General features: G+C 34.3%; 1 protein-coding gene across 5 annotated transcripts in view; it reads right to left on the bottom strand.

Annotated features, from left to right (window-relative positions):
• SNTG1 (syntrophin gamma 1) overlaps window positions 1-22,833 on the bottom strand; it is a 327,370-nt gene that overhangs the window by 136,135 nt on the left and 168,402 nt on the right. For all 5 annotated transcript variants that reach the window (XM_040080452.2, XM_058422692.1, XM_058422687.1 and 2 more), the window contains 2 exons: window positions 15,526-15,660; window positions 3,693-3,749 (listed from right to left, as the gene is read on the bottom strand). In XM_040080452.2, the coding sequence (XP_039936386.1) occupies window positions 3,693-3,749; window positions 15,526-15,660 (192 nt within the window). The remainder of the gene's footprint in view (window positions 1-3,692; window positions 3,750-15,525; window positions 15,661-22,833) is intronic.

Here is a 22,833-nt window from a genome sequence, read left to right on the forward strand (position 1 = left end):
AAGCAGGGATAAGCCTGGAACAACAGCATCTGCCCACCTGCAGAGGTGGTCCTGCTAGAAGAGGCATAGGCAGCTGTCTGAAGGTCACTGTCCTGAATGTTGGCTGCTACTGGTGAGATGTCACCCACACCTCCTTTCAAAGTGTCACATGATACACTCCTAATTTTTTTTTATCCCAGTTTTTGACAAATGAAAAATAGGACAACTGAAAACAGCAACTTTTATTGACAAAGGCTGGGGGGGGGGTTGGTTCTAAGAAGGAAATTATTTTTTTATTTTTCTAAAAAAAAGAGTTTATAAAAGATCAGACCAATTGTTGGACTTTACCATCATCAGAGTTAGACAGTGTAAGAGAATATGACTTCATACTAAAAGGAAACATTACCACTAGTGAAAATAGCTTTAAGGTCTATGGACACTGATTTTTTGATTGAGTTAAATTAGACAGTCAAACTGAATCTCAGAAGGTCTGTGATGCTGCTCACCATTTTAAAAGAATGATCAAAATGGGCAGGATAATGGGAGTGTACTATATCCTGGTAGCCAGGACTCAAAACCCAAAACTCTCAATTTGTCTAACGAACTATCAATTCTGTTGCCTATTCTTTCAGTTTTGAAAATTATTGAAAAGCAGGGTGCTTTTTCAGAAATCATCCACTGATGACCATCTTTTGTCTAGGCTCTGCATCTCAGACTTGTCAGAGATGTGATAAATTACTGAAATACTGCACTTCTCAAATTCTACATCTATGTCCATGGCTATTCCTTCACACACAAACATTTAACAGGAGGCTTCAGAAAAGAGAAAATAATTCCTTCAGAAGAGTGTAATCCAGTGCAGGTCTGCTTCAAATTCAATCACATTTTCACCACTGACTTCAGCTAAGATATACAGCCAAACACTAGGTTTTCAAACCCTAAAGGAGTGGATTATAATCTATTTTTTAAAGGCCTGAAGATTAGGTCTTGGGAAAAAAAGTCAGCCTTACAATCAGGGTTTTTTTAAGCAGTTAGCAAAATCTCTGATTTTTACAAATATAGTTGGAATACCTAGGTTATTAAGAGAAAAGAAGAGTTTCCCTCATAGGCAAGTAAAAAAAATAATTTTGGAATTATTAACAATTTGTCCTCTGCTCTTCAGAAAAAGAATAATTCTAAGGGTTCAAAATACTTGTACTGAGATGAGACACTTTCAAAATTTATTCAAGGGAAAGTTGAGAGGTGACTTTTTCATGTGAGATTTCTGAAAGTAGATGGATGTTTTAAGTTAGGAGAAAAAAAAGACGTGATAACGCCCCAGACCCAGTTGCCAAAACTAGGCAAATTCATTAAAAAGCCCAAGGAAGTATTCTAAAGTCAGTGTCATTAATCACTGTACTGCTGTAATTAACACCTCAGATAAACAGCATCCTCTGATATAAACCACAGCCAGAAAGCAAGTCTTCAAATAACCCCTATCTTTAATTAGTTTGGGAGTAGTAAGACAACCGAAACTACTGTAGTTTGAGGGGCTGTGGAAGTTACTGACACAAGGAGAGGGCACCTCGGATCTTCTCACTCCTTCAGGGTGACTTGTAGACCTCTACTTTCTGGCACAATTTCAAAATAATTACATCTCTATTTGAAATTAATAACAAATATAAGTTCTTTATTAAATTTCAGGAGTCTTACAAAAAACCCCAAAAACTTAGCAGCAAACTTTTATTCATCCGCAAGAAGCAAACCGTGATTGAATGACATATTTTAAACATAAAAATGGCACTTTTCAGACTATTTGGAACTGACATGTCAGTTCATGCCATGAATAAAAAGTCTATTTCAGTGAGTCTTCATAAAGTCTGTGTACAAAAAAAAAAAAAAAAAATTACTGTAAGTTCCCATTCTAAGTTGTTTCTTACACTAGTTTAAAATTATAATACTAGATATTGTATATATATATATATATACATTTAGACTGTGTTGGCTATCCAGCTGTTCATCCACGTTTGTGAGAATGTAGAAGTATGAAAAAAGGGACCTAGCAAAAAAGGTCCAAAATACATTATTCTTTTAAAGAAGTAATTTTAAAGTAATAATTCATACTACCTGAAACACATCAACAGAGCATCCTGGACCACAGAATTCAACTTGTCATTTTTATTATCTAACCTATGCCATCCAAGCAACCTTGAGTTTCCTTTTTTAAAAGAGAATTCTTTGCTCATTAACAATATTTTTGAAGGGATTTCATCACCTGATTGCTAGTTATTTCAAAAATCAGAAATAGTCTATTCGCACCTGAATTTATGTATCTTCACCTTTCCAATACTTTGGTTAATTTTGATCAAAATACATATGATATAAAACAATCCTAGAAAAATAAATATCTTACTCTAAAAAGTTAAGAATAACATAAGTCTACTAATTTAAGAAAGACCATTGCACATTAACTATTTAATTTATATTTCTAAATTATATTTTATGCAATGGATATAATACTTAAATAATGTGATCTTGAGATTGTCAGAAATGTTAATTCTAAATGAAAACTCATTGTAAAGTATATGTAAAAATCAAGTTTATTCAGTCTTGAGATTTGCTCTCCAATCATCTAAAATCCTTACTGTGACCAGTTATTTCTTAGCAGCATCTAAATAAAACCTGATTTACCCATATACTTGATACTGTAACCTATAATGATACAGGAGGGGAAAAAAAACCCCTAACTGTTGACCAAACTGATGAAAAACTTTGGTGACAAAATAGCAGTTAGTTTTCCTTGAACAGAGGTCTTCACGGGTCAACAAGATAACAGCAAGCACACCAAAACAGTTTATAAATTAATATTTCTATTCAGTCATATTCTTATCAATGACAACACAAATGCACATTAATCTGTCTTATGAGTTTCTTGTAAGGTCAGTACTAGCATATGTTCATAGGAAAATCTATACTTTCACTTTATATGCCTAATTTAGGCCTCTTTGCATTCATGTGAAGTACACTTTATTTTTTCCATTGCTATCTTGAGACTGAGAACTGCTGTGTTTAGAAGGCAAAATTAATCTTGTGTTGTCTAGACTCAGATTCAAAGCTAAAGTAAGGTTTTAAAACCATAGATTGCAATGACAAGAAATTATTAACCCTTCCTCCCTCTCCTAAAAAAGGATCACCTATACTTGTATACATTCTTAAATCCTACTGACAAAAGCAAAAACATGGTAACATGATAAATTGCTGTCTGGGCTTGATCTACAGAAAAATAAACAATACAAGCACGCAATTGCACTTTCTGTCCCACTAATGAATTGCAGTGGATTAATGTTATATTCTTTGTAGCAGAATTGATGATGAACTTACTGGTTGTTCCAAGTGTCTGCCACTGTAATTTAGCATTCATTAATAACTATTTAAATTAGAGAGAAGCTGAACACAAGTGCAATCTATACAGTTGAAAACACTTCTCAGCTCTTATATCAAACCTTATTACGGAGTTGGTCAGCTTGAATTTTAAGGGAATGATTGCCTTCCATTCCATAGGGCAGCATAGTTCTGGTTGCCTGCTGTAACTGTATCTAACACACAAAAGTATGTTTCCTGTCTTGTTTCTAATCCTCTAAAATAGTTTGCACTCATTAACAGTCACACTGAGTATATACAAAGACACGTTATGTGTAATATGCAATAAATAGACAAAAAAAAAAAATTCTTACCTTTATACTTAATCCAAATCCTCCTACGGTCTGTCTTCTAATTGTTACTGTTCTTTCCTGAAAAAAATAAATTAATTTTTTTTGCTAGATTTAATGTCTTCTGCCAGAACAACTATATTCATACTTCAGTAAGTTTTTCAACAGTGATTTTTGTTGTTTTAAGGAAGTTCTGAGTTTCTGAACTGAAAATCGTATGAAACCTATGCTCCACAGGAAAAAGACAAAATCTGGAAGAAGAGATCCCGTCTCAAAAAACAAAAACAAAAACAAAAAAACCCCACAAACAAACAAACAAACAAACAAACAAACAAACAAACAAAAAAAACCAAAAACAAAAACAAAAAAACACCAAAAAGCATTTGTTCAGTTCATACCATCCTAGCCAGTACTGCAATGCATAAAAAACAGAACTCTGGAGTTGGACAATTATGGTACAACACACACATTTCAGGAGTAAGGCCTTGACTGGTCCTAAATCAGTCCCACATGCAGGTTGATCACTACATGCTGAAGTACATACACTGCTCTGCTGCAGTGCATTTCCCAATTCAGTTACATCTGAAAGGAAAAAAACTTGTGCATGCCAAGACCACTCACTGACGTTAACCAAAGCCTAAGAAGTGTACATGTTGCATGAATTAATTTCAAAGCAGAGTAATGATCCAAATTAAAAATAAAAAAAAAAAAAGCCAAAACCACCAGAAACTGATACAAAAACAGTGACTGAACATCTCAGAGCAATTGTTTAAAAATTTTAAGCCATAACTGACAATTATCAAAAGCAGCCCATCTTTTTCCTTTTATTGCTTGTCTAAAAATTTGTGCCATAAAAACTGTAGGCTAATATCTGTCTCAGATATGAATATTTACAAAAAAGACTTTTTTGTTTTTTCCTAATCTGTCTGTTGACTTTATAATCACAGAACATATATAATTAGTAGCTTTAGGTAGTGGTAAAATAATTTATTAGTACATATACCGTATATCCAGATTCAAATATATCAATTTTATAGATTTCTGAACGTCCTCTACATGTGGTCTAGACTTTATACTCATTTAATTACCTATACATATATTGCATGGTGTAAGTCTGCATGTATGTTCCATTTAACTATATTTATTTCAGCACAATCAGCATAGATTGCCAGTGTCAGTCAGATTTGAATAGATCATCAGGAATGTAGCAGTGACAGGAAGGATGAAATACATACAGATGTACTTTTTTCTTCCTTACTTCATTTACAGAAAGGAAAATTAAGGAGTTTTTAACTTAAGTTTAAATTTTTATTTAATTTAAGTTAATAAACCACATAAAAGTTTTGGAAAACTGTTATCACAGAAATTTGGTGAGAATCAAGTCACCTTGCTTCTTTTTTCATGTTTGTGACAAATATGAACTGTATAACTGTGGAAAGAGCAAGCATAAACTTCTCCAATGTTTTGGACTGAAAGACAAATTGGATTGCCCAAATGAAACTACCATTTATTCATTTAGGCTAATGCTTGCAAAATGTAAAATGCTTGCAAATATTTATTCTAAGAAAAAGGTGTATATTTTGCTGTTAAATAGACAAACGTTTCAATTCTTATTTTTAACATAAACCTCTAAAAAGGAACTTGCATAATGCGATTCCCACAGACTGGGTTCAGGCCACAAACTGTACTTGGAAAACCTTTTGTCTGTCACAGTATCATTTGCAGGTAATGGTGTTGACAGTGTATTCAGGATAAACCAATATAGACCACAGTCTGATGTGTGGTCTACGCTGAGTTTACGTAAATGAACAGAAAACACTCAGCTGTGGCTCCACTGGGAGCTGTATTTTTCCTGTTAACTTCATCTTGCTTCCACCTCCAGCTTGTGTTGAACATGGAGTTAAGAATAGGAACTTGACTTGTACACTCTAGTCAATATATTCTGGTATTTTTTGTTATACATGCTCAAATCAAATAGAATACACTTGTGCAAAGATGACACTGAAAAATGGCAACCTTTCACTAAACTGACTTGAACTGGCTAGTGTTACATCAACCATGAATGGAATAAAGGACGACACATATATAGGTTAAATTTCAAACAAAGTAATATTCTCAGTGAAAAACATATAACTTCATAAAATTTGTAGTTCATGATATGTCAGTTAGTCACTGTAAATACTGGCATCTGACCATATTCTAAGCTAAAGCTATTTAAAAAAAAAAAAAAAACAAAAAAACCCCACAACCCTATTAGAAAACTGTACTGCAGAATATTTCTGTCCCCGTCATCTTTCTGAGACCAACAAGCCCATGAGTACTCATAAAAATGTACCCATAAAAAAGAGTCAATAAAACATAGTTTTTGGTTTTCACACAAGCAAAGTCAGAGTCAAGATAGTCCTGAAAACATCTGATCCAGGGTCTTCTGTGAGGTTGCCAGTGCAGTTTGACAGAAAACCAGAAACATTTCACACTGTATTTCAGCATTACTTTTTTATGTGAAAAAAAAAAAAAAAAGCATGCTCGCATAGATTTCTAAATAGGCAAAACTGTACAGAAGTGAAGAAGGAAACCAGAAAAATTTCAAGACATTTTTTCAGCACAACATAATTTAGCAGAGGGTTTTGTCTGGTAACTTTACTAGTTTCTTTTCTATCTCCATTGAAAGTTGATATTAAGTATTTTGGGACCAGACCATTACTGAACTGCATTTCACTTCAAAGCCATACTGCAAACTAGATTTACTTGAGTGAGGTCCTACGTGCACTGAAGGCATTGCATTGTATTTAATCTAGGCTAATACAACTCACCTCATTCTTACAATAAAGAAAAAAGACTTTGCTTAATTGCAGTTTTTCTTTACATCAAGTTAGCTAAGAATAACAAACAAGCAAATGACCTTCAAAAGTACAAATCAGAATTACATACAAGTTGTACATTTCTTTAGTAAACCATCAATAATACCCTAGTCTGCAATTTCAAACCCCACATAAACCTTATAGTGAAACAGCTTTTCCAGAACAGTTAGAAGCATCAGACATTTCATACACCTGAATTTTGGAGTGCAATCAAGCCCCAGCTCTAATCAGGCATTGGTCAAGGCAAGTTTATTTTTGTAATTAATAAAGAAAAAATAAACACATTCAATCCTGGTGGGTCAAAGCTGGTGTCCAAATCATGTGTAAATCAAACTCATCAAGTATAGAGGCAGGATGTCAAATTTAACTTGAGAAGGATGAATCCCTCCCTTTTGACTAGCAAAGTAACTGAAAAAGTATTTTGATGGTAGATATTTGCTCTGAAATGTTTTGGCAGAAAACTCCTTTTTCCAAGCAAGTTTTACTTTTTGATTTTCACATGATTTATTTTATGTAACCCTCAAAAACCCCAAACCAAGCTTAATTTTCAACCAGGTGAATGGAATATACCGTGTCTGCAAAGCACTACATTGTAAAACATTTTTATTATAATTATTAATACAGGAAAGAAGATAAACCAGCAATCTGAAGCAAATTATTTTGTTCTGATGCCTTTAATTAGGATTTCAAATGAACAATAACAATAATAAAATGTTTTTCTTTGGTCTAAAAGCTTTAAGTTCTTAAAATTATTTACAACTATTCATTCATAAAACACAGCAAGAGCTCTGGAAGGCAAAAAAAAAATTGTATAAGTGAAGAAGTGCTTTAAGTATCCTGACTGACTGTATTGTCTGGGTTAAAAATACTGATGTTGCATAGATTCTCTATTAATATTTTTATGCTTTTCCTTCTTTTTCCACCATATACTTTCTCTAATTGAATTTGCAGTGGTTTTGCAAATTCCAAAAGCAACTTCATCCCCAAGTTTATAAAATAAAACTTGGTTCAGATTAAAAGATACTTAGTTCACTATCAAGACTACACAAAGAGTTCTGTGAGCTTGTAATTCCATTTTCACATTTGTTATCTACGTTATACCAAACAGAAGGAAGGTTAGAGCTCCTAGGACCCTTAAAAGCAAGATTCAGAGTAGTGTTCTTACAGTTTCCTGGAACAGAACAAAAGTAGTTATCATTTTATTGAAAAACACGAATTGTTGCCATGCTGTCAGCATTTTCCCTCCTGCCTCTCAGAAAATTGATTGAAAAGGACAGGGAAGAGTTTTGCCAAAAAAAAAAAAAAAAAAAAAAAAAAATCTTCCTCAGATCTATGCAGTGAAACAGAAACAATATTTTTGAGGCTTTCAGTAAAGAGCTACTAAAATTTCTCCTTAAAATCCATATGATCTGGGGGACATAAATGTCATCACAAGTGAGATCAGAAGTGAAGAATGACCATGTGAGCACAGAGCAACAGTAAATAGTGAGGAAAACACAGAATCCTATGTAATCATTAACTATTTACATTTAGTCAAGAGTTAATGTTATTTTTAAGTTACATATTGGAGCACAGTAAAAATTCAAGTGTCATACTGACCGGTATATGATGTAAAAGAAAGTTTATAATTGTTTAACTAACTCTTAAAAATAATATTGAGTTAGCTATCTTTTCAAACTACCGTGTATAATATAAAGCAGTCATCTAATAGGATTTCCTAATCTAATAATGTGTCTCTAAGAAAGAAGTCAAATACATGTTGAACAAAAGGATGAAGAAACTTCAAAAGTCTTCAGAAAACTGAATTAACAGCATGTGAAACTTAAATATACCGTTTCTCAACCTTTTTCTCAGTGTGTGGTTATTCATCTGGGGAGTCTGGATATTCATCTTACAAGAGTAAAGGTATGAAGAATTAGTTTGTCTAGGTACAGATAGAAAACAAGACCTCTCTTTTCAGAGGATAGAATAGAGACCAAGGTCTTTTACATATAGAACATGATAAAAAGTTGAAAGGTTTGCAGCAAAAAACAGTAGGTGGGAAAAGAGGAATAGACATGTAGTGGAATCTACAATAGCACAGTGACATGGAAATATGTAGGAGGGAAAAAAGGAGAAAAAATTAGAACATAAATTTTAAAAAGTAATACTATAAAGATAAAACCAATACATTGGCAGCAACTTCATAGATCAACCTGTTAACATTTGATACCATAATATATTCAAGGCCACACTCTCATGTAGCTTATCAGCTATTAGTAATCCTACATTTTGAAATAAGAAAATATAATGAGAATTTTAATTTTTTTATTTAATTATTGCATGCATTTTCAAGGTTTTAAATCCTCTTTTTGGTAATGTTTTGCTCTTTCTTAGTGACATTTCTCTGGATTAATTTACATGGGCAAGCTTTGTACTCATTCTGAGTGTAAAGGACACAGGACACAGGTCAGTCACATTTCCAATTTGAATTAATAGTGTTAACAAGGTTTGCCAGCAGACTTGCTCATCTGCTATCAACTTCCATCATGTGGCATTTGAAGCTTGTCTCATTATTTCAGTTCCTCGTGCAACTGGAGAAGGTTGGCAGTAAGGGAGGGCTGCAACATGCCTGGTCAACTGGAAATCCCCCTTCCTCTGCAGCTGTGCTGGAGACTGGGGATGGCAAACACAGCAGTGTCTTGTAGGCTGTTAACAGTGACTAGAATAAAAAAAAGGCTCTCAACCCTTCATTTGTTCTTACTTCAAAATGTTCCCAGTCCTGAAGCCTATGTTTGAAGGCAGAAACATTCACCTAAATATCTACTTATAAATTTCTACTCACACGATTGATTCATTTCAGAAGTATTGCATTTCTTAATACAGAAATAAAAGAGGAACAAACCTACAAATCCATGATCAGGATCTGAACTCCCACAAGGTTTTGTGATGAACATTCTCTGCAGTTTCCAGCTACTGCCTTACATCATACACTGCCATTGATCAATGTTTTGGGTTCTTTGAGTACTTTTTCTGATTTGCAATTTTTTTTTTTTCTTTTGGAGGAAAAGCTTACTTCCAATGAGGAAAAGTTATTATCTTCTTTCAAATCTGGCAGTATAAATGGCATTTTTTAACCTCAGCTGATTGTTATGCTTTTTACTTTTAGCTGCAGGAAAATAAGCTGCCTTAGGCTTTCCCTAAATAATCATATTTACATCTGTCAGGTTGTCACTTTAAAGCTGTCCAGATTGGCAGGGAAAAAAAAGTTGCCCCGATCTGATAGATACTTGACGATTTCAGTGAAAAAATGGATTCACTCCACTGAATAGCTGACAGATACCAACAAGATAAAAAAAACCAAATATTCCTACTGGTAGCTTTCTGAAGGTAACAAGAATGGAAAGCGCTTGAAAGGTGACCTCTCTGTGCACATATTTGCAATACTCTCCAAGACAGGAGTTTCATTTTGGCATTGTTTATAATATTCAACCACATATGACACTCAGAATTGAAATAAAAACAATAGAGACCTTGTTTTACCAAGACTAAAATATATTACAAGAAAATCCATAATTTTCAAAAGAGAATGATCCAATGTAACAGGTATAAAATTAACTCTCAGGAAGTCTGAAAAAATTAAATATTCAAGCAAGGAAAATGTAATAACTTCATGTGACTTCCCAGGCATGTCTTCATTAAGTAATGTGTTTTGAATTTATGTTTATTCTTAAAACTCAATAATAACATATTATTGAAATTAAAGTATCAAGAAAAAATTCTATTATGTAAAGCTTTTAACATAAAATTTGAAAGCTTTTAATTTAAAAGTTTTTAATATGTATCTACATTAAAAAAAAAAAAAACTCTAACAGCTACATTTAAATATTTTGTGGGGTTTGTATATATTTATGAATATTTCAGCACCCGATTTCACAATAAAGACAACCCTTAAAGTGAAATATCATATCTTTTTATGCTTACAGTAAGAAAAACGACTGCGTAGTTAACAATATCAGAAACCAGATCTGGCTGCAGTGCAACAATTTGAGACACTGTTCCATCCTGGCCTCAGTAAAGGTGTTCATTGACAGTTTTTCTTTATGTAAAAACCAATTACAGTGCATAGGCTACATTTAGATACAACTATATCAACCTCAGTTAAATGCTTGGACAAATGCCATGCTACTATGAGAGCAGCTGCTCTATCAATTCACAAAAAAACCCCAATCATTCACTTTTTATTAGTATTGAGTTATGACTGACCTTCACACAAATTTCCCCTAAAGATCCTTAATTAGAAAATCAAATCTATGAAAGAACTTATTAATGTTTAATTAATTAATGCATTTACTACACAGCAGCATAGAAATAAATTACTTGAGAGAAATATGACTCATCTGTATGCTATCATCAGGTGAGTTAGAATAGAATTTTGTAAATTCTATGACTCTTTTAAAGAACACTTAAGACAATTTTGTAAAAATGAAAACTAACAGCTAACAATTTGCCAGCTGCTTGCAGTTTATTTCGATTCTTTTAGAAAAAAAGAGTAGCTGATTCAAATCTTCCATCCCGTCAGATGGTACATTGTCATATCCTTAATTTATATATCTCACATGCACATAGACTCTATGTGTAGAAAAAATTCTGACTACAATTAATAAACAAAATTTATTAAAGAAAAGAAGAAAAAATCCACAGCTCCCTAGACAGGTAAACTACTTATCTTGATATAGTACAATAATCCTTTTCCTTGAATTTCAGACGTTCCTGAAAGGTGATAGAAACTGTGAGGATTAACTCTAAAATAAAAATATTGATTCTAGAATGGCAAATATTAAAACCTTTCCTAAGAACAAATCTACTTCAGATCTGCCATGCCTTATGCTACCTCCTCTCCCATCATAATTTCCACCAAGTTCAGCATTAGGCTATCCTGGTGAGTCCAGATTATTCACATGTATAAAACAAGTGAGAGTTGCCTCACCGAACATGGTTACATGGAACATCATACAGCAAACTTTTGTGACCATAATTTCATGTAACTAAAGAAATATGCTTAAAAGAATATAGAAAGATATTCTGTAATTCTGCCATCAGCAGTGATGAGGTTTCCACATGGTTTAATTTAGCTCTTTTCTGAATATTTTCTAACTTGCTCTGAGAGAAAAGGTATACCTGACCTATGGGACAGTGGTCTTATGTTCCAACAAAAGCTACTCCAAGTGAGGCATACACTTCCCATAATATAAAGCCTCTCTACAGGCAAGGATTTAATTTAGATTAGTAACAACATTGCCTTCTATGCTTTGAGTTTCACAGTATGTTCTCATCCCACTTTTTGGTTATTTGCACTGGAGCTCAAATCTACATTGGATATCTGCTAGCAGCATAATACTGAAATCGCAACATTTCTTTCTCTTGGAAAGCAAAATTTCTTATTGCAGACAAAAAGAAATATATTTAATACTTATTGATACAATAGATGCTTAAATTTAGATGCACTCCATGATAATTTGAATGATAGTTGATGCTGTATGGAATTGCTATAGTTAAAATTGCTGCAGGACCTTCACAAATGCTTATCATTTTTTTCAGTCCACTAAAGAAACAGATGTTTTCTTTTTTCAGTGTATAACACTGTTATTTTGCTTATAATCTTTTAGGCTTTTTTTTTCTTTCTTTCTTTCTTCAAACTGTATACAACACAAGAAGAAGCAATGTTTCCTTTAGTTCTTTAGTTTTAGAAACTAGAACTGTTTAACACCAAAAGGAAGTGTTCCAAATTAAGAACTAGGTCCTTATCCCATACACTCACATTAAACAGCACTTCATTCCTAAGGAGCCATTGATTTTATTTAGATTATTCTGCAGGATGCAGATCGGGATGCTGCTGGAACGTTAAGTGCCTGTTTAAAGTCTGTCCTGCACAGAGGAGCATGTAAATTGATTCAGACTCAACAAACAGAAGAGATACTGTTCTGAACTAGAAACACAGTAATAGCCTTTTGTTCCATACCAGCGCAGCAGTGATAAAGTAAGACATTATAATCAAATTACTTAAATGGATCAAAAAGTACTTTTACCATAGCTACTTGTTTGTAAAATTTAACAATACTATTGTTCCTCAGTTACAAATTTTATTTTTATGCTAAAAGAGTTTATTCTCTGAGGCATTCAGTGTCAGTTGCTAATGAAAACCCTTGCTATGTAGAATACAGGTAAAAGAAAGATAAATGCAGTCAGTTATAGACAATGACAGGAAGAACCAAACAAAATCAACAAAACAAAGTAAAACATAAGGAAAATGAACAAACAAACATTAAACCTAATAAATCAGGAATAAAACTGAGGAAAAATAGCAAAAAAAATTTTTTTAAAAAAAGAAGCAAGCCTGTGGGACGTGTGTGATTATAGTATATAATCAAGGCACATGATTCCAGATAATTCAAATTAACTGTGGAAAAAAGACAGTCAACTGTCTGTGAAATGCCAATCATCCTTAGTTGGTGCCTTAGTTTGGAAAGACAGGTGTCTGCCAGGGAAGAGCCAGACCTTCCCTTGTGCTAGAGAATGTAAACCCCCTCCCTCTGAATTATTATAATTTTGAAATTAAGGGGCTTTCAGGAAAAGATATGGGAATATGAATAACAGTTCTTTACTAGGAATATTAAAAATGTGGTAGTATAAAACACAAACAAGCAAACAAGCAAACAAAAACCAACCAACTAAAAAACCACTGAATCAGAACATGACCTGACACCCTCTTGGGTGTCCTCCAATTAAGTCCTCCTGGAGTGAGAGATGTGGTTCTGTTGGAGTAGAGATGATCCTGTAGAAGGGTCCAGTGGTGGCAAGATGGGTCCAGTCTTCCTCTGGGAATCAGTGGAAAACAGGCTGCCTTGGTGTTCTGAATTGCAGGTTTTATCCAGGTAGGAATGCTGGGCTCCTCCCACTGGGCAGAGCATCTCACAAGGAATGATGTAATTTTACCAGTCATGCAGTCAGCCTTAATGGCCCATTAACAGCAGATATCCCCCTGGAGGGAGGATGGGTCATGGAAGAGGTAAAGAACATTACCCCACCTGGTTTTAATGGCTGGCCCATTAGCAGAAGGAACCCACCCTCTCCCCCCGGAGTTACAAGATTAAAAAAACCCACCTCTTCAACCCATTTCAACAAATAGGGAATAGAATACATCTTGCATTGCAACCCAAGACAGTTGACATGAACCTACTGCTAAAAAACCTAGTCTTAATCCCAAAGGAAATCAGTGCTCAAAAGTCACTACTCTAACAATGACACTTCCAGGAAAAAACTCCATATCAACACACTAATATCAATCAGTTAATGAGTTATGCACTGAATATGCAAATAACATGGAGGAGTTTAACTGAGGAAGCAAATAATCCATTATTTTCTACAGAGCCTTTGCAAAACTAAGGAGAGAAAAACTGTAAAAAAAAGCCTTGCTGTGAAAAGGGGAAAAAAAAATTAATATGCATTTCATGAAGACATTTAAATAACAAGTTCAGCAGGATATTACAGATATTACAGCAGAATAATGAAAGTCGTATTTCTGAGTGATAAAATCTTTTAATAAATAATGTCAGAATGGTGTTGGTGGAATAATGGTGCCACAGTGTATGTTCCTAATTGAACAACTATAGCTTGAGCTTGAACTCATAACTTCTTTCTATCCTGGCTGCTGGATGTCCTGTCTATTGAGGAAAAGGGGAGTCTGATTGGTAAAAGGAGCATCTATATTCCACATAAAGGATACAGACCTGTATTAGCAAACTGCATTTGTTCAGCATGAACCAGTCAGAAGCTAATGTCAGATTTCTCATGCAGATAAACCTAGACTCTATGGAGACTGTACACAATGTGTTCCTCTTGTTTCAGAGAAAAGCTCTGAAGAATTCACCTTGACATATTCATAATCATGAGAAGGATAATTTGATACATTTTTTCATTAATCTTCCACACTCTTTGCACTGCTAACATTCTACTGATTTATTTTTCATTTGTGCTTTGTATCTTTTTATTGTACTTGCTTTTAGAGATGCAAGTATGTGGCAAGAGCAGCAATTAAATAATAAAACAGACACAATAGCATTAACAAAGCATTTGTATACACAGATATCACACTACTATGCCTCACAAGATTTAACATGAAATTCTATGATTATTTTATTTAGCTCAAAGGGAGACCAGAATGTTTATGATAGTTTCACATATATCTTAAAATTTTCTCTACAAAATATAATTACAGTATCTATAAAAATGTCTATAGAAATGAGTACTAAATGTTTTCTATTATTTTTGTACCTATCTCCTAATATTAAATAAAAACTTTGCATTACAATAGCTCAAAACCCTACAATATTATCCTATATAAAATTTTACAGATCTTCATTTTCAAAAATCAATAATGATAGTTAAATAAGGAGTCTGACACAAAATGTAAAAACTGTAATACATAAACCCCATTATCCCACTGTTCTATCTCTGCTAACATGATATGCTGTTAAAGCTAACGACCCTCACAGCATTCCTGAAGTCTAATGGTGGGCTACAACAGGAAGGGTCTCCAGCAAGAGAGGATGAAAGGTAGCTCCTGTACCAGTAAAGCCCTGCCATAAGTGTCTTATCAACTCCAGAGACAATACTCAGATATGTAAGTACATTGAGGTATCTGTACTCCCTGCAAAAACCACTGCTAGTGTCATCCCTCCCACATTCAATGGCTCCAGTACCCAAGGGTGAGTGAAGAGAAACAGTACTGCAGTCATGCATATAACTTATTATCTTATTGCTGTTCCTTAGATGAGTATTGCTAATATTTACTCACAAAAAGAAACATTAAAATACACTTAGTGTTAACAGTATAAAATGAATTACCAATCCATGGGAGCAAATGCAAACAGATATGTGTAGGCACCCGCACACACATACACACAACACTTTTTCTTGGTAAAGAACATCTCAAAGAAGAAACAAAAACTACTTACACCAGAATAGAAAGGCTCACCAGACACACAGATCACATCCTGCTCCTGGATCATCAAAATATCTTTGGCTAAGTGCAGTCGCACTTTGAAAGGCTCCTGGTTACCATCCTGCAGCAAACAAACCCCTGTCTTTGTCTTCAAATGAAGGAATAAAAAAAAAATTAAAAAAAAAAAATTCAGTTAGCACTTAGAATTGTTAGAAGTGGTATTTTGAATAAGAATACTTGATAGATAGGTACAGTCACCATAAATATGTTAACAAATACCCAAAATTATTTTCAATGATCACTGTATTTACTGTGTTTGAACTACAAGAGAACAAATGTTACAGTAGTAAATAGTAAAGACAGATTTTACAATAATAAGGATTTTTCATGATGATTTTGTGAAATTCCTTCCATATTGCTTCAAATCAGCTGTGCTCTTATTTTCTCTTTTCATTAAATGACGACATCCCACTTGGACACAAAATGAAAGCTAATCCTCCACATATTACACCATTTTTGACATAGAAACACACATAAAAACACCTCCAAACTAGCCAAATGCGATTACCAACAGCTACATGAACCCATTTGTGGGCTATTTATTTCTTGTCTGTGAATACAACATTGATTTAACTTCTTTGTGTTCTTTTTCAAATGAGGATGCCAAGCGAAGAATAAAAGAAAATAAATCAAAGACTAAAACTCCCTGTAGTAACTTAGATCTTGCTCCATTTCTGTATTTTACATTTATAGCTAAAGATAAGGAATACTGTAGGATTCTTCAATATATAATAAATGATTTTTCAGCAATTATCAGTGCCTTTGCAGTAGTACCTACTTGTATTATCTTTTGGGGCATTATACATGAGAGGGTGAGCACTAAAAAAATTTGCACATGAAACTACCATCAGTATTTAATTTTCCCTGAAGGTTATGTTGAAAATAGCACTCTTTGTAACATTTTGTCAATGAACAAAATTCCTACTGGTAGAGCATTTTTTAAATATGAGAAATCTGCTTACAAACAATCTAAAAACTTAGCCTTACAAGTAATTTACCAGCATAAGTATTTGCATAGATATAGATATAGATATAGATATAGATATAGATATAGATATATAGATAGATATAGATATAGATATAGATGATGATGTAGATGTAGATGTAGATGTAGATGTAGATGTAGATGTAGATGTAGATAGAGATAGAGATAGAGATAGATGACACAGATATAGATATAGATATAGATGATATAGATATAGATATAGATATATGATATATAAATATATAGATATATACACGTATGTATCTCAGAAGGAAATTCACATATAAAAAGTATTGAAAATCTATGACTCATCAGTGCCAATAATAAAACCCTCGCTATCTTCATAGAGGTCAGATTTCAATACATCCACTGTAAAAAGTTGACTTAAGAGTAGATCAAGGAAAGAAAAGTATTTCTCTGAACTTTAAGTGCCAAGGCTGACCTGGCTGAATCTGAGGGCTCTTTCTCAGACAAGAGCTTTAAAGAGGATTTGGAAGATCTTCCCATAATGTGCTCTTACATCCATAGTATGGAGAGAACAAACACAAATATGGAACTGACAGTAGGCCACTGGCAAAAGAGAAGTTTTAATCTCTCTCACAAGGCTTTAAAAGAAGTGAAAAGGTCGAGGACAATCTTTAAATAGCTCTATGTAATGTTCTCCACTGACAAATTGTTCTGTCACTTCTGCTCCATACTCAACACTCCAACTTTGGAAACTTTTTTTTCTTGGATGCCAGGAGCAAATGTGTATAACTCTGCCATGATTTTGAAAGTGACTCTTACATTGCTTTATTATTTTTAATCTAGGTAAGAAGGAAAAGAAAAAGAGCTACGTGCATTTAACTCACACTGAGGACAATCAAACCTCTGGTCAACAGTCATCCTACACCGTTTTTCTAATATTAAGGTGTCTTTTTTGGTTTGTTGGGGTATTTTTGTTTTGTTTTTGGTTTTGGGGTGTTTTTTTTTGTTTGTTTGTTTTTTTGTTTGGGGTTTTTTTCTGAACAATGTAAGAGAGAAACTGATAAATGCGCACAGACGAAATAAATGCATCACAGAAGGAGTTAGGTTTTCAGTACCACTGAAACATTCTCTCATATCATACATAAAATATTACAATATTAAAATGAAGAGTTGTTATGTCCTTGGTACTTCTTCTTTACACACTAAGATGCCTCCTCTCTCCTTGGAGTTGTGAAGGAAGCAGTAGGTGACAATGGAAGTTGAACAATGTGTATTGCAAATAAAGATGGTCAAACAAAGGGGCTAATACTTACAAAATGCCTTTCTTCTGCAGCAAAATTTGCAACATACCTTACCTCCTCCCTGGGTAACGGCCAATAGAATAAATCCTGCCTCTCATACACTGGGTATAGCAACTCTGCCTTACTTGATTGCACATTTCTGTTTTGGTCAATAACCTTATAAAATCTCTAGAGTCTTTCTGCAAAAGGTGAGGGACTACTTTGTAGGAATTAGAAGCAACCACAGTAGGCAAAATTAGACATTAGAATGAAATTAAAATTCAAGTCGGTTTCTAAATGCATATGAGCTGAGCTTATTCAGCCTGAACAAGCAAATCAAGCTTGGGAATAGCAAAATATTTTGGCCCTTGGAAAGATTGATCACACACACTCAGGGACCTTATTTACATCAGACATTCTAAAATGTAATGAACCACTTTACTGTTGTTGGGTTTTATGAAAGCTAGTTTACAATACAGTTCAAAATTAAATCTTCAATTATACTACCTCCTTCCCTCTCCTACCTGACAGCTGCATTAACCACCACGTTAAGAAGAATGTAGTCGAGTTTCATTAGGTAACTTCAAAAGTCTTTGAGAACAAAGACTGGAATTTAATTGTTTCATTTTTGTCTGTTGAAACCTCTTTCTTACTGCTTTCACCCACCCCCTTCAAAGTATTCCACAAACTGAGTAAAATAAAGATATTAGCTCCTGTTCCGGAGGTGGAAATTAGGGAAGACAAGCTGCATATATATACTTTCATGTAAACTGCTGTGCACAACATTTTTTATTCATGTGGCCCCAGCCGAATTATTCTGATCAGCTGTATACCCTATATCCCTGCCCTCTCTTATATTTGAAGAGCTTAGATGGTGTGCAAGTGTGTGTGTATGTGTGCATGAGGTGTGGGAGCGCAGAGCCATGGCTCATACTGGCTTTCATTCCCGATACCAATTTTTAAGAGATTCCATGGGAGACTGTGCTAAAACTTTTCCCTTCAAGCCTTCCCCATGTCACTGTCAGAGGGCTGAGCCCCACTCCTGTCTTACAGCAATAAGATACAAACTACACACCGGCTGAGCTGCTGGGCCATGCAAGGCATCCCCTTGTGCTCAAACGTGCGATGCACTGCATCACCTCACAGCAAACATGCAGAGAGAAGCAGAGGTCGGATGATAACAGTTTGTTAAGCCAATAAACCTCGACTGAGCCCAAATTACCAAGAACATCACCTTATTTATAGAGTTGGGCTCCTATGCTGCAAAGAGGGGAAGAAAACTGAGTGTTTGAAGTTGCACACTATTATGAAGCGGAGGAGGTGCGTTAAGGAATGCATATGAAAGCATTGTAAAGATGTGAAAAAGAAAGAGTTTCCATATGAGAGAAGAGCCTGTGGCCTCAAGTGAAGACAGTGATGAAGGAAGGTGGTGGTACCTAAGTAACAGATGCAGTGAATGTTGCACCCACACAAAGCTACCTCTGTCATCTCATTCGACACAGTTTTAAGCTGAATTAGATAAGAACACTGATGTGGCAAGAGCTGATGTCCTGGGAATTGCTTACAGTTCCTGAACCAATATAATTACAAGAGGGGCTGAAAACAGATCTCCCTTTGCTTCATCACACCAGTCAGTCTGTGGCAAACTTGGTGCTTCTGTGCTTCAGGTCACTATCAGAAAACAGTGCAGGTGGGCAGAGCCCTTAAGGAAGACTACTTTTTCAGAGACTTTGGTCACAGTCTGATCATAATTAGCAATAAGGCAATGAAAAAAGGCCACTTAAAAATTATATCTTGACTTACAGCCCATTGTCCAAAGGGACTGTGCAAAAGATCTGGCCTAAATATTCTTTTCCTAAAAGGAATTCAGAAATCCTCACATACCAAGACAAACATTCCTCATTTGTTAAATGGCCTTCAGAAATATTTAAAAATTGATTTCAGAGAAAATACACATAAAAAATACAGTTTCTACATTTATACTAGCAGCAGAGTACCTACAAAACACAGACCAAAATCATACTGCAGGAGAAACATCATTAAAGTTACCTGTTGATTTAGAAGACAATTTCCTGCAGAACTTCCAAAATTTTTTTTTTTTTTAATTTATCTTGCCTATACAAGTCTATGTCATTGATTTTTTGTTGATTTTTTTTTTCCCCATTTTATGTCTTTATTGTTTTTTTCCCCTTGTGATTTATGACAAGGAAAAAAAAATACTGAAACATTTCCTATGTTTTGGTCTCGATGAGAGTTTTTCAGTCTTTCATGCAGTTTTAAATACTCATAATCAGTTTTCAAGACATGGCTATATCTTCTCCTTTATGCTATTTTATCTATGTCTTTGGCCCTACAGTAATAAAATAATTTATTTAGCTTTGTTTCTCATAGTTTCATATCAACAGGAAGATTTCAAGAAATATTCCAGAATAGTTTAGTCCATGGACAAGTGGAAAAAAGAAAGAAGGAAAAAAAAAATAAAAATCTCAGCACATTTTCTATGCAAGGTGACCTGGATTTTTAGTTTCTACTTTGACTGTTATGTCCTAAAATAAAGTAAGCCTCTGCAATTTGGTATTAAGACCTGAAATTTATTTCTACTATCAAGAACATGATAGCAGTAAGGAGAATGGGTTACAAAACTGCCTTAAATGTGTACCTAGCTCCTTCAGATTAATATCCACCCTTTTGGATGCTTATTTGAACTGAGGCTGACCTCTGAGTATTTGGAGATATGCCTGTCACTGCTTCATAATCGTAAGTATAATAATAAAAAAATAAATTGAATCAGAGGTTTAAGGAGGTAATGGCATTGGATTTAACGAGGTATTAGCAATGGATTCAAGAGGCAGGAATATGTGTCAGAACCATATATGGGATGTTTTTTAAACAGTCCAGCTACATTCTGTGGAGGTAATGCTAGCTTAAGTGAAAAGCACTTATATTGTCAAAAACTGGAATGCAGCCCAGACACACAGGGATGTGTTCAGCTTGTCATTCAGAGCCTCTTCCATCAGATACCAACATTTTCCAATCCAAGGAACAGCAAGTCCATTCCTGCATATGAATTGTACACTCCGGTCTGAAAGAACTGCAGGAAACCTCTGAATTTGGACTTGAACGTATTTTAATTTGATTTGTCAGGTATTTTCCAGGTAAGTATTTGTTGTGGTATTCTTTCTAAGTGATTTTATTGAATGAATGAATTCCTGCAGAGAAAGTCCTTGTTTCATACAGTCTGCAATACAAAATGCAATTAGACAATTGGAAAATATATATATATTTACATAAATACGTATGTATATGAGCTTCTTACTAAGCTAAGCTACTTTTTCAGAGCAAAAACTTTCTTTTGTAAGAAATCATGAGTTGAAGCTTCATTTAAGAAAAATCCCAGAAACCCATGGTATTAAAAATCCCAGTATTGCTATTTAACAGGATTTATAAACAAAGGAAAGCAGCAGTTTAGTCTGAAATGTGTAAATCAGAAAATGGCATAAAGATGACTAGAAACAGACCATAAAAGTATATGGCAATATTTAGGGAAGAAATTCAGGAGAAAGTTAAACATGGCTTAAAATTTAAAACACGTTTTGTTGCAGGAAAGCCTCCCCAACTAGATGGATGTTGAAATAGGGGTCACTACACCTTTGAATAACAGAACATATCAAATTATAAAGCTTGTGAAGTCTACAAGAATATTTATAGAATTCATAAACCAAACAGTTTACCAATTCAAATTAATCCTTCAAAGAAACAATGGACACGACTGTGAAAACAAATGAATAGAGTGTAAGCAGGAAAATTAATAGAGTATTTATTAACTTAAATAAGTTTGATGTTATACTGGGGGAGGAGGGGGAAAGCCAAGCTATTAGAAGTAAAGAATGAGATTTCAAAAAGTTAGATAGCTGCTAATGCAACTTGTTCATAAAGTACATGGAAAATATGAACTTTAAAAAAAAAAAATTGCAGGGGAAAATGTTCTAATGCATTAATCATCCCAAGTCTTCAATTTCAACAGAAGGATACGTTCACTGCAGAGGACAGTATTATGTCAGAGACTGAGGTTATCTTCCAAGAGATAGTTTTCAGAATATAGAATAAGGTCAAATGAGTATAGGAGAGCGTTTTAAGAACCCAGTGACTCTGTGATTTATTCTCTTGCAAAGTTCATAAAGCTCAGGATAAAGGGTAAAAGAGGAGCTGGATAGTTTTATGGTTTAGAAATTGTTAAATAGAAGAACCAACAAAATGGATATATTTGCTGATCAGTGAGAGAAAAGAGCATGGAATATTGAATAATGAAATATGAAACAGTGAAAAATTCCCACAATGAGAAAGCAGAGAAACCACACACACACACACACAAAAATTAAAAATCACCTCTTCAGATACCAGGTAGTTTCTCTTAAAAAAATGTGTGTATGTATGTCCAAGATTTCCTTTTTTTGTAGTACCATTTGAATTGTCTAGCATGGAAGTTATTTTCTTGCAGAACAAAACTACTTTAAGATGCCTTGAAAGGCAGCGCAGCCTGAAGATAAGATGCTTGGGGGAGAAAATTATCATTAGGATTCTGGAAATCACTTTGAGATTGAAAACAAACTCTACCTGTCTACATATCTGTGTTTAATCTCTCATTATAATAACCGTGACTGCTCCAATCAGATCTGCCGTAGAAACTTAGGCACTGAGTGCACATGCAAGTACCTATAACGAGACAAGACCACTTCAGTGTCCAAATCCCAAACCAATTCTCACTGGCAGACACTAGAAGAAATTAGGGATGCATGAAAGCATCACTGCTATGAAAGAACTAAGGTTCCCTCAGAGACCTCCAATGCACTAGAGCAGCAGTTAATTAGAATGAAAAGTGGTTTAAGGAAAATAACCTGAGTATGTCACGGACACCAAAAAAAACATGTTGAAGCTGCAGTGCATCTATGTGAAAAATTTTGGTTTTGTGCTAATTGAAACCCAGCTCAAACTCTTTACTTCCATTACTAGGGATAGAAGTACCAACAAG

Source organism: Hirundo rustica, chromosome 1 (genome assembly GCF_015227805.2).
Source record: "Hirundo rustica isolate bHirRus1 chromosome 1, bHirRus1.pri.v3, whole genome shotgun sequence".
In the NCBI taxonomy this organism is placed as follows: Eukaryota; Metazoa; Chordata; class Aves; order Passeriformes; family Hirundinidae; genus Hirundo; species Hirundo rustica.